Source organism: Corvus brachyrhynchos, unplaced genomic scaffold, assembly GCF_000691975.1.
Source record: "Corvus brachyrhynchos isolate BGI_N302 unplaced genomic scaffold, ASM69197v1 scaffold3, whole genome shotgun sequence".
Taxonomy (NCBI): domain Eukaryota; kingdom Metazoa; phylum Chordata; class Aves; order Passeriformes; family Corvidae; genus Corvus; species Corvus brachyrhynchos.
This window is the reverse complement of record NW_008237619.1, coordinates 6,607,614-6,625,553: the sequence shown is the minus strand read 5'-3', so window position 1 is coordinate 6,625,553 and position 17,940 is coordinate 6,607,614. Positions and strand designations below refer to the sequence as shown.

The following is a 17,940-nucleotide window of genomic DNA, read 5'->3' as shown; positions in this document are numbered from 1 at the left end:
TTATCTTTGTGCCTTGTTTTAATAAAGTAATCCAGCTCATTTCATACGTAATAAATTCATTAGGCTTCGGAGGTTTGTACAAGATCAAGCACACTTTAACAGAATTCATTTAAATACCCTTCTTTTAACAATTAATCATTTCACAGTTTTGTAAACACGCTTCAGTGCTCTGACTGAGCTCTGAAGGGTTTGGCTTGGTGAATTCATACCATGTTCCACCACGTGTTTCAGAAGGCAGCTTGTTACCCTGCCAGTAGGAACACAGCACAGGAGGATCACACTGCCAGCAGGTGATCACAGGCCCTCGCCCTGCCCGGTCCATGGTGCTTCTGCCTCCTCACGCATGGGACAGCCACACAGCATTGTCACAGCTCCAGGTCCTGCAGGTCTCCCCAGCTGGGGCCAATTTTCACTTTAACATTCAGTTTCACCAAGAGTTTGATGGCGTTTTCCATCTCGTGCTTCACGATCTGAGCAACCTAAGAGAAAATGTCAGGCATCAGACACACACACAGTTTCAATGCTCTGGGTTTCTGTCAATAGCTGGGGCAGGCAGACACCTGGAATCCTCTCCTGCATTTATGTGGACTGACTTACCACCAATGGGAATGCAACCAAATCCTAATTGGTGTTTATGAATGGAGAACCTGTATAAAGCCAGAGAGATTTTATGCAGCACAGAGCTGTGACTGGTTCTGCAGTGTTTAAGACTACTTAGAAAAGAGGCCAAGATTAACTTTCTATTAAACACTTGAGAGTCCTGCAGAGTCTCATCTTTCACTCAGCTGCATAACTCTTATGTGTTTCATGGAATCTGTTCTGAAAACTTCAATGTACTGAAAGTAAGACACAAAACAACTTTGCCAGAAGCAAAGAACAGTGGCTCCTCCGTGCTGTGCCAGCATGAAAAGCACTTTGTGAAACACAAACTATAAACCTCTGGGAAAGCAGGTCACATTCCATGTGGGTGCTACAAATACTGTCCAGGTTTCCCCTCAGTGTTTAGTTAAGGCAACTCCTGCCCTCTAGTAAACATATGAGGTAACTGTTCTCTGCCCTCCAAAAGTATTCCTGAGAAAACACTCACTTCAATACACAGTTAGAAGACAGAAATTATTTCTTTCTGCAACTATTTGGATTACAAGAGACTGGATTTTTTTTCCCTGACTGTAAAAACCTCCCCTGGATAGAGGTACTCCCTTTCCTCCCCCAAGACCCGTGCAGAATCCAGCCTGTCCTGGATTGCTTATTTGAATGAATCTTCCAATCCACACCATCCCATGAACCTTTCCACAGCAGAGTGAAAAGACACTTTTAAATTACAGTGATTCCTCAGCTCAGCTAGAAGCCACTCTGTCAGCAGAGGGAACTATTCAAGCTTTCTGACCCTTCCATGTGTTTTCATAATTTCCTCACAGGTACCCACCATAGAAATTCCTCCATAGTTTTTGCTGGGTAATGGAGGAGGGGATTCGAGGAGCTCAGAGCACAAGCGTTTACAACAGTATTAAGAACTAGGGGAAGATTTGTCTTCCAAACCCCTGTGCCCCTACATTCTGCATTTCAAAATGATTGTGATAACCTAGAAAATGCTTTGAAATAGGATGTAATTCAGCACAGATGAGTATAGAGCAGAAAGAAGCAGGGTAGAGAATTAGGACAGAAATAATCTACTGTTCCAAAATAGGATGAAGAATAACTGCCTGAGCAGGAAAAAAATGGGGTTATCAGAGATTAAAAACTGAGCAGGTCTTAAGCAAGGCACACTGCTGTGAGAAAACAAGGAAATGAAATTCTGGAACACAGAAAATGTTGCTTGCATGACACACAGATCCATTTTCCACTCTATTCAAACCACTCCAGCCTTGATCAAGTTTGGGGCCCAGCATATCAAAAGAAACATGAACCATACAGAAGGAGATTCTCTGAGAATGGTCACAAGTCCAGCACATGGCACCAGCAAAGAACATCAGATTAGGGCTGCTGCACCTAGAACCAGGGACAGCAGCTGTGCTGCAGGGGAGACAGGAAAACCTGCTGGTTTAAGCAACTGCCCAGAAAAATCTATGGAGAAATATATCTGAAGGAAGTTAGAAAAGCTGGTAATAATTGCTCTTGAAGTTGAGGTAGTTCATGAAAAGAATAGAATACAGTAAATAATAAGCAAATCCATCCATTTTCCAGTTCTCCTGAGAACACCATGATAAACTGGAGTCAGTATCTAAAGATGTTAAAGCCTATACTCAGGGGATTTCAGTCTTCTACAAGAAGAATATTAGGAGCCTTTTTGTCTCTAAAACAGCCTGCCTGGATTGAAGCAGCAGATGTCTGAACAAAGCTGGCAAAATGAGAAAAAGCTTGAGCTGAGATTCAAGACAAAAATATCAACCCTTTTGTTTTTATTTAAATATATATATATATATTAATAGCTATACTCATGTATATCTTCATATTTTTATTAATACATATTTATTAATATATACATGCACACTCAGGCCAGTCAGCAGTGCTGAAAGCTCTTTCAGACTAGGAGTTACTGCTTGTCTTCAGGAGTCACCTTTTGTCATTAACAATGTGCCTGTGCAGAAGTGGAAGAAAGGTATCCCCAAGGCATCCCAAGATATGGAAGCACGGCCTGGGAGCCTCCCTGTGCTCAGGACTTGGGAAACACTGAGCTGCCAACACCCAGCTCAAACACCTGCCCCTGAGAGCTGTCACACAGACACCTCTGTGCCCAGGCACAGGAGTGCCTTCAGGGAGGAAGAGCATGCACACACACACACACACACACAAAAGGCACTTTAAAACCACAGAGCACATTCCTTGTACCTACCGTGCTGCCAACCAGCACCAGGAAGGCAAGTAGGTAGGGAATGAGGAAGCAGTACCAAAAGGATAGAATCCTCCTCTCCCTGCACAGAGTACAAACCACAGCTGTAATAATACGTGTTCTGAGTTAGGCACCAGAGCATAAACAGGGAGGCAAAAATACCTCCAGATAAGGAAACACTTCCCCCTACACCTGTCACCAATACTAAGCCACTTCACTCACCAAGCCTCACAGAGAAGTTGCATGAACTGCTGTTATAAGCAACAAAACACATGCTGAAAGTGAACTTTGGCCATGAGGATGGCTTGAGTCTGAAAATCAAGGGATCAAGCATGCAAACATGTTTTTTATATCCAGCTGAATTTTGTTTTCACAGACCTTTCAGCACGCAGGGAAAGGGGATCCAGGGAAGAGAATGTGAGCTCCTAGAAGGAAGGCTTGTTTGAAATACAGTGACACAATAGAGCTGACAGAGGAACTGCAGGGCTGTACCTGGATGACATCGTCCTCTGCAACTTCATAGAGGAGCTCATCGTGCAGCTGGAGAATAAAGAAGCCTCCTCTGATGGGATGTAACATCCCTGCATTTCTCCTCCTCAACAGCCTTCCTGCACAGGTGAAGGGCAGAGTTTGTTAGGTACCATCATAAAAAAGTGTGTTGCTTGTATCAAAAACCTTTGCAAATTCCTAATGCTGAGAAAAAGAACGTGAGGAACTTTAAAATTAAAAAGCCCATGCCTACAAACAAAACCACAAATCATTGCTGTTCTATCAATATTTGTACAGCTACTGAGGGAAAGAATGTTAATGAAAAGTGTTTTAGATATACACATTTCAGCCTTACATTATAAAGATATGAATCATAATGGAAACAAGAGATAGTTGTGTCTCCTGAACCATCTGTTTTAAAAATAAATTTTAAACAAAATCATGCGAAGTTTAATCAGAAGCTGGTTTACAACACTCTCTCTGGGAATGAATTACGGTTCTGCTTTTCTTCCAGAAACATTTTAATGGTAAGTTTAAGAAAGCAGTAAGCCTCCTGCAAAATGCAGTTTCTGAAACTGTAGCTCCTGAGTAAAACAGAGGAAGGAAAAAAAGAGCAATTATTGAATAAACAAGTAAGCAGCTGACAAAACCAAGATCCTGGTAAGCCTTCCCTGACAAAAAATAAAACAAACCCTTCAATGGTAAAAGCTGTTGGTACTTTAAAATAAACAAACACAACCTCACACACAGACTCAAAAGTTATTTATTTCTCAGGTTAGCTGACAGGAGGACTTCAGTTCACAGAAAGGGTTTCAAGCCATCATCAGTTCCTCACACAAGCCTCACACTGAAGCAGCAATGTTGAAGCAGCAACATAATGCAGGATGTTCCTCTGATGGCACAGGCATTTCTAACTTGCTGAAAAAGAATTCCTTCCAGTTCCTTAAACACTCAGTATCAGAGTAGGGAAAAACTGCCACAAATGTATCTACTCACCTCCCTACAATTACACTGGCCAAAGGTCAGTGGCTTCTGCTCCTAGGAGGGGCATGAAGCTGTGCCAAGCACGTGCCTTCTACTCATAGCTGACCTCTGAATCTGGTCTCTCCAAAGTAAACTCCCTGATACATTTTTAGAGGTTTGGCAATTAATTATTTAGTTTCCAAATAACACCCTTCATATTAAGACAGCTGCATGTTTCAACTGAAGCACAAGAACTGTCAAAGAAATATAGCTCTCCATCTCCTGTCTTTCTAAAATACGCCTGATGAACAAAACACCATCTACATTATGCTAAAAAAAGTCTTTGTGGCATTCCTCTGGGAATGAGCACCCCAGCACAGCTTTGCTATCTGCAGCCAAAAAAAACTTATGCCAATAAGTGCTTTGTATAATACTCACGGAGTCTCTGTACATCAAATTCTAGCCAACAAATTCCAGAGTTAATTCTAACCAAAAAATGTATTTTTGGAACCAGAAGTTGTCCCACTCAAATTTTTCAGTGCCTCTGAAGCCAGAGTGTCTGCTCAGTTCCTCCTTCCCACTTCTGAACAATTCTGTGGTGGCATCACAGACCACATCACACAGGAACTCTCACTGCCAACCTTTGCAAGATCTGCTCTGAGGTAATTGGACTCTCTGTTCTGGTCACATTTGCTTTAGTTTGTTGAGCATTCTTCCTCCTTCCTTATGACTTTTTTGCCCCTTAAACACAGACTTACCACTGCCAGGAAATAAAACATCTCCCACCCCTAGGGCCAAAGGCACTAACTTTTTTTTAATGTCAGATCTTGATCTTTTCTGAGGGTGCACATAGAAAGATAAAAAAGACACGAGAAAAATCACATGATACTTTCTAGCCCAGAGTGTTAGCTCAGTTTCTGAATGACTCAAAGACAAACTCCGAAGTAAAAGCCAAAACTGCTGCTTAATCTTCTCTGTGAATGGTTCACCAGACCATACTTTCTACTTTCATTCATTAGTACTCGTACATCATTGCAGTTGGAAACTGGTTTGTTTTTTTTTTTTTTTTTTTTTTTTTTTTAACATTAGTAACACTGAAAATCATGCTCCAGTGTGCAAAGAAGAGGCATCCATACCGGTCTTATCTCTCTGGAAGGAGCTCTCCAGATGTCCATGGGACTTGAACACAGAGGAGAAAGCTTCCAGGCATCTCTGAATATTCACAGTGGCTGTTTTGACAATATCTGCAGCAGATCCCTGAACAGTTGTATTCACAGCCTGTCGCTCTGCCTGAACAGAGACAGTTGTTCTCAAAACTCACCCCCAAAAAACCAAATCCAGCATGTCACATGTACTTAATTAAAAATAATAAATACATGGCCAAATATGCACATAGTAAAACTTCCAAATGAAGAGTTTGTTCTATCTGCCTGAAAGAAAAGCACATTATAGACTAGCTTCAGACACAAAATTTCTACAGGCGCCTGAGAAAATTCCACAAACTTAAAAGTAACGAATATCAAGGGTAATAACCTGCAAGAGTCACAATCCACAAGAATAAGCATATACACATGGTAAGAGTTTCAAAGGGAGTGGAAAAATCTCAGTTAATCCAAGCACCACAAGACACTTCTGCCTATCTTCAAAGGGATGGACAACCAAAGGCAAGTAACTGGACTTTGTGGATTAACAATCTGGTCTGCCACATTAAATCCTGACTGCCAGAGCATTACAGCTGTGCAAAAACACACCAGACCACCATTATTTTTCAACACAACCAACTTCTCTACTAGTCCCCTCCTCAGACAAGAAAACTGTATTCAAAGCTTCTTCTCTATTTGTTTAGAGCTGAAACATGTGCAAAGAATTTTGAGGATGATGAATGAAAGTGAAGATAATTCATTAACTGGTCTTTAATATGATTTTAAAGACTAAATCAAATTTGAACAGAAGATGAATCTACAAAGCTTCCTGAGGAAGTATTTTTCAGATCAAATGGTCCAAAATATTTTCAAAAGTTTTTTGAAAGCCTCCTTGTTTCCTTGTGAACTATATGGAGTACAAACACCCCCACTTCCTCCCTCTTCTACCCTAGTCTTTAATTCCACACAACTTGATCCAGCTTCCTACTGAGAACTATACTGCTTCCTCCCCACAGAAAGACCTCCCTAGGGGGTCAATTTACTGTTACTGGAGTAGAGGCTGTGGCAGAAGTGTCCAAAATGACCTGGAAAAAAAAAATTAATGCTAGTGCAAAGGTGTATACTAAGTAAATATTTATCTAAGAAGTTAAAGCCATTTTCCTTTCAGGGAAAATAAGAAAAGAAACAAATATCCAGAAATACAGGACTTAAATGCCCTGTCTTGCTCAAATGCTGACAGCATGTAACATACAAAGACTGCTGAGTGGGAGCAACTCAGCCTGAAGAGTTAAAGTGTATCACTGTGTGGAGGCTTTTTAAAATCATGTCCATTGATTTCAATAAATTACTCACTCCAGCTCCAACGTGGGAGTTCTGAAGTGAGGTTAGCACAGTGATGACAGCTGCACACCCAGTCACAGAAGACTTACGTCAAACAAGACATGACAAAAGCTGTTATTCAGAGAATGACTGAGGGAACAATGAACTAAGCAAGAAGTGGAAGGTCATGACTAAGATGGCTCACAAACCTTGTAAAACTGCAGACATGGCTATGCGAAGAAATCTGGTATTTTAAAAATAAAACTAAAAAAGAATATTTAAAGAAAAAAAGGCATGGCACTCAACATACATGAGCTTTGCTGTAGGGATTTGGATCTTTGATAGCTGGCAGGTATCGCCGTCTCCCCAGGATGGTCTGCACAAACCCATCCCTTCTGCAGCTCCGCACTGTCTCCCTCAAGAATTTCTGAACCCCTGTGAAAGAAGAGAGAAAGTTTTCTGGAATACAGCTGATGTTCTGTACTGACTTCTCAGTGGGGTCACTGAAAGCAGTCTGGGGCAGCCAAGCAGCACAGAGGAAATCCTTCAAATTTCCTGGACCCCATCAGTGGACAAAGGCACACGATCACTCATTCAGCTCTGCTGCAAAACCTATTAAGACTTTTGAGATGGAAGAGAGTGCACAGTGTCAGGATATCTGGCTGTGCACAAGGAGGTGGGAAATCCATTCTGCACAGTGCCCAGGCACAGAGGGTCATACGTGTATTATTGATAATGGAGAGGTCAGAACCTGGACCAGCACTGGAAAGACAAGTAGTAGGGAGGGAACAAATTGAAAGCAGAAGCCAGAGCCCTTGATGCCTCAGGCTGCCTGACTTCAGGCTGTGTCCCTTCAGATTCTAGGATGAAAGAAAATCACCCACCTGCACTTTGCAAGGAAGGAGCAAATTCACTGAGAGTGTTAGAGAAACTTAGGTCAAAGAAAGGTGAGATAGGGAAGAATGAACTGCACTGCAAATTCAGGTGACAACTGTACGAAAGTGGGGAAAGTTAACTTCAGACAGTTTCTTTCCATGTTTACAAAATATAAGATGTAAAAGGAGCTATTCAAAATCAAGATTGATGGCATCAGTCAATTCATTAGGCATGTCATTTAGCAGTCAGCCTGGCAACACATACCAAGTGAAAATCCATGAGAAGTGAAGTTACAGTGTAAGGTACACGCAGTTTGCATGCATGCACATGTGCCAAGAGAGAGGACACAGGAAGTCCTTCCTAATGGTCACGAAGGAGAGACTATTCAGAAATTAATGGAGACTAAACAGACTGTTAATAGAAAACCATTTCTCTGCATCTGTCTCCTAAAGCAACAAACCCTAAATGTCCAGAATATAGTTTTCCAGCTCACTTTCAAGTCCTATGATTAGAGCTAGCTGCCTCTTGTCCCATTTGCCCTCCATTCTTTTTCTGATTACAGCTCTGTTCTTTCTACAGCTTTCCTAAAAATTAACATGCTTCTTAGAAACACAACAATGTCTTTTTACAAAACATGGGAGAGCTACTCTGAGCAGCTGGATAAAAATTAAAGGGCAATATGCAAAACAGTTTAGAACTCCATGAAAGCAGAAGACAAGAGCAGAAGAAAGAAATGGTTATATTTAAAAATATTAAGCATGGTCTAAAGTTGTCACAGCATATCATTTGAAGCTGTGTTTTAATAAGAAAAACCATGTGTCTCATCCCAAAACTTAAGAGCTTTAAAATGACTCCTCAGGGCTTATTATTTAACCAAAATAACAAAAAAAAAATTAATGTAATACATAAAGAACAAAGTCCTAAAGGTGACTACAACCAGAGAGTAAAACATTACAGAGTATTAAACTGCTGCGTTCATGCACTGGACATTTTCAAAATGAAAAGCATTTTCAAGAGATACGAGTAGTAGGTTGAGACAAATTTAGGATTTGAAGAGACATGGAGAGAAGGGATTAAAAACAACAACCACCACCACCACCCAGCTCCCAAACAGCCATATCCAAACCTGTGTATCTTGATTTGAAGGACTCAATGTAATTGGCAGCTTCATTTTCATCAATCCCCATCTGCTCGCCTAAAGATTTTGCTCCTATTCCATAGATGATTCCATAGCAAATCTGCCAGAGGACAGGGTGAAGAATCGCAGCCGTATGGTCAGCCATGCAGAGAAAGCAGAACCAAAACAAAATGTGATTCACTGGCAGACAAGTGTATGGAAACAAGGGCAAGTATTCAAGAAGAGAGACCCTCTCTGAGTCCAAGCCATCCATGCTGCTTTTCTCCACCCTCATCCCCCAAAATCCCGACAGCTCCAGTTGCAACGTAGTGGGAGTGGGAGGACGGACAAAGCAACTACTGAACAATCATGGCTGAACTCACACAGAAAAACATACTACTGTGACTCCACAATGTGTTGAACACTGAACCTTCCTGCCCAGAAAGCTGCTAGTGAGTTTTTTTCCTGAAATTACCTGCTTAGCTTGTTGCCTGGTCCTGTCTCCAACAGCTTCAGGATCCATCATTTTCCATTCTGCTGCGATGCTCTTAAAGACATCAGTACCACCATTCAAGGCTTGAATGAGGCGACAGTCACAAGACAAATGAGCAAGGATCCTCAGTTCCAGCTGAGAGTAATCAGCAGCCAAGATTAAGCCACCTGAAGTCAAGAAGTTATCAGAAAGCATTATTTCATAAATTACTCCAATATTCCATCCAACTTGCCAGCAAGAAGGACTGAACCCATCCTTTATCTTCTGCTCTGACAGTTTTTCACAGCAATTTCTATCAGACAAATTCTTGCCTGTTTCCCCAATGCTCAGGCCTGCCTGCTTTACATCCAGTCACTACAGCTAGAATCCATCAAAACCAAAGAAACAAGTATCTGTCCAGGCGTCTGAGACAGAGCAGGCAATGTCAGAACTGACACTTGGATAGAAAGAACACTAGGTAGAGTGCAATTTGTGTATTAAGAGCTGCCTTAGCTACTACCTCTTTACAAAACAGGTATTCTTAAAGAGGAAATAAAATTGTGAACATGTGAATGATATCATTTGAATACTTTCCCCAACTGAAACTCTCTCTTTTAAAGTCTTGTGAATAATTTTGAAGGCATGCTAACTACTGCACTAGTTTTCCAAGTAGGCTGCTCAGACACATATATACTGTTACCAATTCTTAAACCTTCATTACATTTAGGATTTTTTGCTAACCATATACTTAACAATTCCAGAACAGGACCTGGGCATTACCTGGGAAGGGAACAAAAGCATGCCTCATGCTAACAGAAAATGGTATTCCTCTTTCTTCGGATCTGTTTGCAGCTTGAACCTTTAGCCCATTAGGCAAAATACTGGAATGCTTTGTGCATCTGTGGAGAAAAAGAATGACTGCCCTTCACCAATTTCTATAATACTAAGAGATGCATAATCAGTTTTACCACAAAGAATCAATGAAACAAGTGAGACAGTGGCCTCTATTCCATTTTTCTGGACAATCCATACCCAAATTTTACCATGGGGGAACTGGACAGAGACCACATCAATACCTGAAAGAGATTTACTGATTCTGAAAAGACTTAGGGATAAATCTCCTAGTACATTCAGGATTCAGTTCAGAAATTGGATCATTCCACTCTAAAACAGGTAAGATGAATGGCCCCAGATCTGTGATGAGCGCATTCAAGAAAGACAACAGAGTCACAGGAATCCTAAAAATTCAACACTCCACCTTGAGTGTCAAGTCTCTCAACATCATTCTCCCCTGCAGAATGTACACACCAGGCCATACCTAGCAGAGGCAGAAAGATCCCCCACCCCAACATCACCCTCATTACTGCACATGCACACACATTCCCAAGTAAGCCTGTGAAAACAGAGCAGAAGTTGCAGAAGATGTGCTCATACCACACTGCACATTTCCTCCTGAAAGACTGTGGGGAAAATCTCCCCAAAGCTACTTGATTTTCTTTTCTGGGAGGCCAAAAATTTACAGTGTCACCCAGGTGCTCTGCATCCTCTCAGGGCTTGCTTAGGTCTCCTGTCCCACCAAGTTATTTGTAGCTGCAGATGGAATTGTATCCATGAGCATATCCACTGAACAGTGCACAGCTCTGACACCATTCACATCACATACTCCCATCAGCACCAGTCTACCAGACAGTCCAATGGGCTCTTCACTGGAAGGCAAAAGGATTTTATAAGCCCTTGATGTTTGGATCAGGGATCTGAGCAAGTTCTTTATCAAAATGAAAAGGTATCTCTGAGATCAAGACTAGTTTCAGCAGAGCACAGAAAAGACATCATGCTCTCCCTTGTGCACTTCCTTTTCTTCTTAAATATTGTCATTTCAGGAATGGTAGGGAGCAATGATATAAAAGCACAAAAATCACAGAAATAAATTTTCAAAAGAAATAAAGGTGAGGGACAATTACATGTCTGGGTACTGCAGAAAATCACACTGTTCCCCATAGGTTCTCAGTTTAGTTAAATGTGTAAGGGCTTTATACTATGACCTAATTTAGCTACACTCCTTTGGTCAGAAGCTTCTTACAACAGGAGGAAAGAGTAGCAATATTAGTTAGTAAGATAATAGACAGTCTGGACCAAAGCCTGGAAGGCCTATCAGACTTGGTTGGATGGCAGTTTCTTTTGTGCCAGCAGTCATTTCTGTGCCTTTAGGATTGCCCATCTTCATAACACAGTGGCTGCTTAACTAAGGAATGTGTGAAAATGTAGGAAAAGTCAGCCTGAGAAACAGACCTCTCCAAGTCTGGCAGACACTCCATTCCTTTGATGGGCTCTTCTCTACAAGGAAGACTCTCAAGAAACCAGCACACTCCCCAGCCATTCCGACAAGCTGCTGCAAGCCTGAGCATTGCCACAGCTTTAAGTCAGAATGACATTCCTGCCTCCATGGCTATGCCTGGTTCTTCTGAGGAGAGATGGACAAGATCCTTCCACTCCTGAGTTCTCTTTCCATTTCTTTCCCAAGGCACAAGGGTGTTAAACACATGGTGGTAGGAGGTGCCAGACAGAAGAACCAAAAACCTTCTCAAATTTCTCACATCTTGCTGTGGGGAAAAAAGCTTAGAAAAGGCACTCAGGTGAAATAAATGGGACAAGAACCTGAAAGGAAAGAGAAACTGAAAGGGCAGAAAAGTACCACCAAGTATGAAGCCTCAAAGCTCACAAGGTAGTTGCTAAAAGATTCACCTTGGTATTTCACTAGACTGCCATGCAACTGTTTAGGCATTGGCATGGAATGCTGTCCAAGTAGAACTGCAGAACCATAGAAAACAGGGCATGTGGTTAACAGAAACCAAATTGAGAAATCTTCCTCTGCTACCTGGTAGTTTCTGCAGGTCATTATCACAAATAAAATTATTAACGAAGAATGAAAAATACATTCACCCCTGTTCCCTTTACAAACCGAGCTGCACAGCATAAAAAAAATTAACTTTTTTCTGCTTTTGCCACAATATCCTATCCTCTTTCAGAGTAGCTCTTAGCAAGTCAAACCAGATTCTAACTTCAGTTGAGCTTTTTTCACACTCATTTAGTTACTTCCACCCAACAGCTGGGAGCATAAGGCTCATCTCACTGAAGGGTTTCATAAAGGACTTCAAAAAGAAAGCAGATAGCTACATGAAACCACAGGCTGTTAGCATTATTACGTCTTTCATGTATCACTGATTTTTAGGTCTTTATTCCCCTGTAAGAGAAACACTGAATAACAAGTCACACTGACATGACAGCAGCCACAGGTGAAGTCAGAAAAGAGAAATTGGACAACCTGACCACATTAAGATTAGACAGAAGCTTTGCCAAGATCCTCCTACCTGCCCCCCAAAGCAGCACGAGAATTAGCATTTCCATGGGCTTGGGAGGGTGGGCTTTCTTCAACCACAGTCGGCATTTCAATCTCAAAATCTCTTGGCACATTCTGGATATTTGGCTCTATGAAGGTTACTCGACCTGAAAGGAAGACAAGGGAGAACTAAGGAAGGGTCCAAAAGGAGTCTCTTTAAGTCAGCACAGCTGCACACACTCTGCATCTCCAAAATGCAATGGGCAGGAGAGTGAGAGAGGACACGACCACTGATCAAATTTTTAAAAAGGAAAAGAAATCGTGTTTAATCGGCTTGTGATGGTTCCCCATTTTTGTATCACTAATAAGAAACTCCCAAATCCAGCACCTGTTCTGGAGTCAGAGATTTACATGTGTGCAAGAAATGTGCAAGAAATTAATAATAATGCTCAGTGAACACAAAAGCTATTTCAAATACATCTTGTTTTCTAAGGCAGATATATGTCAAATAGATACACCAGTATTTTTGTTTGGTTGAAGTAGTGCACAGGCTTGATTTCCTATCTTTTCCCCTTAGAAAAGCTGCACACACATATGAGAAGACAAAAAGCCAGTAAGAAGTGAGGCCTTTGCACACATTTGTTCACCTGTAGCTGTGTGAGTCTGTGAAATTGGATATATCCTTTCCATTCCCAGTGCAGAATTCAATCGCTTCTCCCTCTGTAGTGGAAACACCACTTTAGTAATGGCGTTGTTGATCCTCCTCCATTCCAATATCAGCCCTGGCAATGGGTGAAGCGTCTTTAATTTCTCCAAAACATCCTTGTGGGAAGAAAAGGGCACAACTAATCAATGGCCTTTAAAGCTTTATTTATAAAGTTTTTGCAGTTCTGCAGGAAAAAGTGACTCCTTCACCCACAGTGAGTTTCCAGTGTCACTGCCTTAAAATTAAATCCCTATCCTCTCCACTTACACCACCTACACCTGGGTAATCAAAGCACCACCTGACACAGCTCCATTATTACCCATGAGAAGACAACCACTTGTCTTTGGACATCACTCTTAATCAGCACCAACCAATAAACCACCTGAAATGATGAAATAAAGCATCACTTGCCACAGGTCCCCTACGTTGTCTCTTCTTGTCCAGCGTTAATGCTTCTCCTCCATCTTCTTGCATATTTTTCTCCCTGCTCTCTCCTATCTGTACACTAGGAACACAAAGTGAAGCCCTTGACTATGCTCCTTGAAAGACAAAGCTGATCACTAGCAATCAAATCCTTTCATGTTTAATCAGAAATATAAACGGACTAACAAGAATTTCAAAAGACAGTGGCATGCAAACATTTCTCAAAATAACATTTTTTTGTGTGCAGCAGGCAGCTGCAGCTTCATCCCTCCACATCACAAAAGGAGGAAATCCTCCCTTTGCTTCTTGCTCCCTGCTCTGCCACCACCACTGCACTCAACGTCTTCACTGCCACTTAAGTTCCAGAAATCAATACTTGTCTTCTGAGCACAGACTACACTGAACAAGGGGAAACTAAGAAAACAATACAGATTAATGAGTCCTGAAAACAGGAACATATATATCTGCTAATTTCACTTGTCTGGCAAGAGCACCCATTAGCCTGCAGCAGTTGGTATTAATGCAAGTCCACAATATTTATCAACTGGCAAGGATGTCAATAGCCTTCACATTATACAAGCTCCTGATACACTAAATTTGATAAACCATCAGATTAGCCATTCTGAAGACAAATTCTCTGAAGCAAAAAATACAGATTTGATAGTAGCAGGAAGAGAAAATATTGTATTTATTCAACATGGTATTTAAGTCTCTTTCAAGCTGATGTGGAAAAATTCTTCTGCTATTGGCTTTACAAAATTATTGTGCTATTTTGGTCTTACACATGATTTGGGAAATCAGATTCTGCCTGATTTACTCTTATTGAAGCCTGCAATTTATAGTCATGTACTCACTGCACTCAAGCTTTAGGAGAGCAGGAGTTACTCTGCTAACAGAGAAGGTAGAATCCAGTTTGAATTTCCAGTGATAACTGGAGGAGCAAAAGGCAATTAAAATTTACTTTCAGACTAGAAACAAACTTTACTGTACCTTGGTTGTACTGAACTGCTTGCTTAGCCTGACCCTGTTTCCTTTAGCAGTTGCTCTTCTGGTGTAACCCAGGGTTTTCTTGTTCCCTTGGAGTTTCACTTCTCCATTTTGTGGCAACTTCAGCTCCAGGAACAACACCTGAAAGAGGTCAGCATTTCAAATCAGTTTCTGCCCACTACTCCCAGGAGAAAACAAAAGCAACTGAGCACTTAAACAGCTTGTTCCAACCAAAGGATAGTACAAATGCTTCAGGTAATTAAAAAGCTGATTAAAGATCCCTGCTATCAAAGTCATTCCTCCTCATTTTAATTAACTACGAAATGCAATTTAAAATCTCATTTTCTGAACACTCTAAGTTTGAGTTCAGAGGTATGTTTTTAGAAAAGGTAATTAACTCCATCCAATAAGTGAGGTTATTACTGACAGTCAACTGTAATAAAATGTAATGTTCAGATGACTGAAAGTGGGAAGAACATTGGTGAAAAAAAAGAAGTGTTAGCAGGGAGCAGGCTTCAGACCAATATGAATGGCAAAGAAAGAGGTGGTCACAAATACCTTTTAGAGAATAGCTGGAGTATTAGTTTTTCTAACAAATTGTGAAAAAACTGGGAAATTAAGTATATGCTCATTTGGTGACAGAATACAGCTCTTAATTTTTCACTCTCTCTTTCAGTGTAGCATTACACACTACTTAGCAGCTATTGTCTTTCATTTCACAGCTAGCAGAAGGGAACAGAAAGCTTTTCTTTTGCACATTTATGTAGCACAGAAGTTTTACTGACAGAAAACTAGAAGGGTAACGTTCCACTAACCTATACAAGATACTTTACATGACTTGTAATACATTTCCACGTGAGAAATAAGCTTCTATAGTTCAGGAAACAGCATTTCAGAAAAAACTTTACTTCCCCTGTTCCACGAAGCAGAGTGAAACTGAAATTGAGCATTATTTCACGAGTTCTAACTTAGGCTGCTGCTACTGAGCAAGACTTGTACATTTGCAACAATGAAGGAATATTTCTGTGGAACTTCTTTGACTGATACCTTGCAAATTTTGACTACTTCCATATAAAGGACAGCCCCTCAGCAAGAAAATAGTACATGGAGAAAAAAAAAAAGAGGGGGTGAAAAGCATGCACAGCAATTATAATCTATTTCAATTATCTCATGTAATGTACATTAAAAAATGTAAGTGAAATTCTTCAGGAATTAAAGCATTGATATTTTACATAGAAATTTGGTTTTTTAAAAAAATATCAGTTCTTAAAAGGTTCTTAAAAGCAGACAGTAGTTGAGTCAAAACTTTTAAAGCTGTCTTTCCTTCTCTTTCATGCCTGTACAGGGACAAGGGTAACAATGCAACTTTTTCAGTACAACTCTTCTTAGACTCAAGACTACATGACACCAAATCACATCTCATGTGCAGGACACTGGCATTGCAAAAAAACTTCTCCATTCCTGTACCACTCATCCAAATTACTCCAAAAGCCATTACATTGGCAGATCATCTCATGCACCATGAGAGGCCAAGATCCTATACAAACCACATGCATATTTTCACTTGGCTTCTATTTCCAACATACATATTTCCACTTCCAGCTTCTTTATCTCTGCTAAATTTGGCAGAAACCAGAATGATCAGTCACAAGTAGGAGAGGCACAGACCCTTGCAGGCATCAAGCTCATAATGAGTGTAAGGATAAATGAAGTCTCAGCAGAGTTGGGTTTGCATTTTGTCTTTTCTTCACGCGTTCTTCCCAAGTAGACTTTTTAAAATTTATTTTAGCCAAAGCCTCTTGATGGTAACCTCTGGGGAAGTTCTCCCTGTCCCACCCCAACCCTCATGTACCTCTGCAATGTCATCAGGGCTCGTCAAGGAGAAGCTGTGACCTGCCAGCTGATATGCTTTGGTCTCAATCTGGCTCAGTTTAGCCTGCATGACCTGTTTCTGGGTCTCATAGGCTGTTGTGCTGAAACCAATGCCATTCAGCTCCAGCAGAGCCAAGCAATAATGGGTGGGCATCTCCACTTTAGAAAATACATCTGTAAAAAGTACAAACTCAAGAAAATCTTTTATAAAACAGATCAACTGCAGATAAACAGATTTATTAGGAGAAAAAATGGAGAATCCTGAGTTCTGAAAATACTGAAATGTTCTGACACACTGAAATCTTTTACTGTAGATTTCATTTCAATACTTTTGTTTCTGGAATAAGAAATATTTCATAGTAAGAAGTGTTCCAGAACTTCCTATCACAAAAGTATTTAAGAAAGCAGCTTCTGTCAATTTTTTTTCTAAGAAATACATATCTCTCTGTTTATCAACATTTTATAAACTGTTTAATGTAAGGCTTTCTATCTTGATACACTTTAATTCCACCATCCACATCTTTTAAAAATGTTCTAAGGTTCAACTGTAACAATCATAAATGATGTGGTAAACTTGCAATCAAATACTTCAGTGGGATTGAACCATAATCCTAAGCTCTGGATACACTTTAGGGGAAACCATCATAATGACCACCAATAGATATATGCTTTTTGGGGTTTTTTTTGATGGCTTGTTTTAAAACAGCACAAACACTCAGCAATTATTAGTGCAAACATACAGGATCATTCACTATGGAATCACTAGAGTTTCGTGGACACAATGCATACCTGACAAATCATGCTATATGGGCAGGCCAAAGAGCAAGAAATCTCCTTCAGAAAATACTTGAGGATTTTAGGAATTACTTCTGACAAGGAAATCAAAAAACTTTTGAAAATATTAATGAGAAACCATAGACAGACCCACAAGTCCCTCAGAATGGCCAGGGTACTCACCTGGGAGGTAGAAATATGCTTGATTCGGAGACTTAGAATAGACTCTGCTACAGCCTTAACCACTGGAACTGGTGGATATTTGGGATATAAGAATTATAGTCTAATTTTTTTTTTTCAGAATAGATATAATTCCAAGGGAATTTCTCTCTTTTAACAAATGAACATTTTGACACAGAATATATTAAGGACTTCTAAACCTCCTCTCTTCTGCACTGATCATTCAGCCTGTGGTAGTGCAGCTATATTTACCCTCCATCTTTGCCCCCAAGTAAAGGAGGTCTCTTTACCTGTCAGATTTTCCTTCTGTAATTCCTTATGGAGTTGGTCCATGACATTGAAGATAAGCACAGACTCTGTGGCTGCTCTGTACCTCCCAGAATGATCTCCACTGGCACTCAGCCCCAGGCTCTGCACCCCTTGGCCAGTGCCCACTCCTTCCAGGAGGGGCA

General features: G+C 40.7%; 1 protein-coding gene across 4 annotated transcripts in view; it reads right to left on the bottom strand.

Moving 5' to 3' along the window:
* The window catches only part of POLQ (DNA polymerase theta), a 49,061-nt gene continuing 31,121 nt past the window's right edge, over window positions 1–17,940 (bottom strand). The window contains exons 19-31 of one of the 4 annotated variants that reach the window (XM_017731879.1): window positions 17,779–17,940; window positions 16,515–16,708; window positions 14,666–14,803; window positions 13,194–13,368; window positions 12,578–12,713; window positions 9,990–10,108; window positions 9,213–9,397; window positions 8,747–8,858; window positions 7,055–7,179; window positions 5,419–5,572; window positions 3,323–3,438; window positions 2,834–2,912; window positions 1–479 (exon numbers count right to left, since the gene is read on the bottom strand). In XM_017731879.1, coding sequence (XP_017587368.1) covers window positions 415–479; window positions 2,834–2,912; window positions 3,323–3,438; window positions 5,419–5,572; window positions 7,055–7,179; window positions 8,747–8,858; window positions 9,213–9,397; window positions 9,990–10,108; window positions 12,578–12,713; window positions 13,194–13,368; window positions 14,666–14,803; window positions 16,515–16,708; window positions 17,779–17,940 — 1,760 coding nt within the window. In that variant the 3' untranslated portion in view covers window positions 1–414. The other 3 variants (XM_017731880.1, XM_017731881.1, XM_017731882.1) reach the window with 3 other exon arrangements.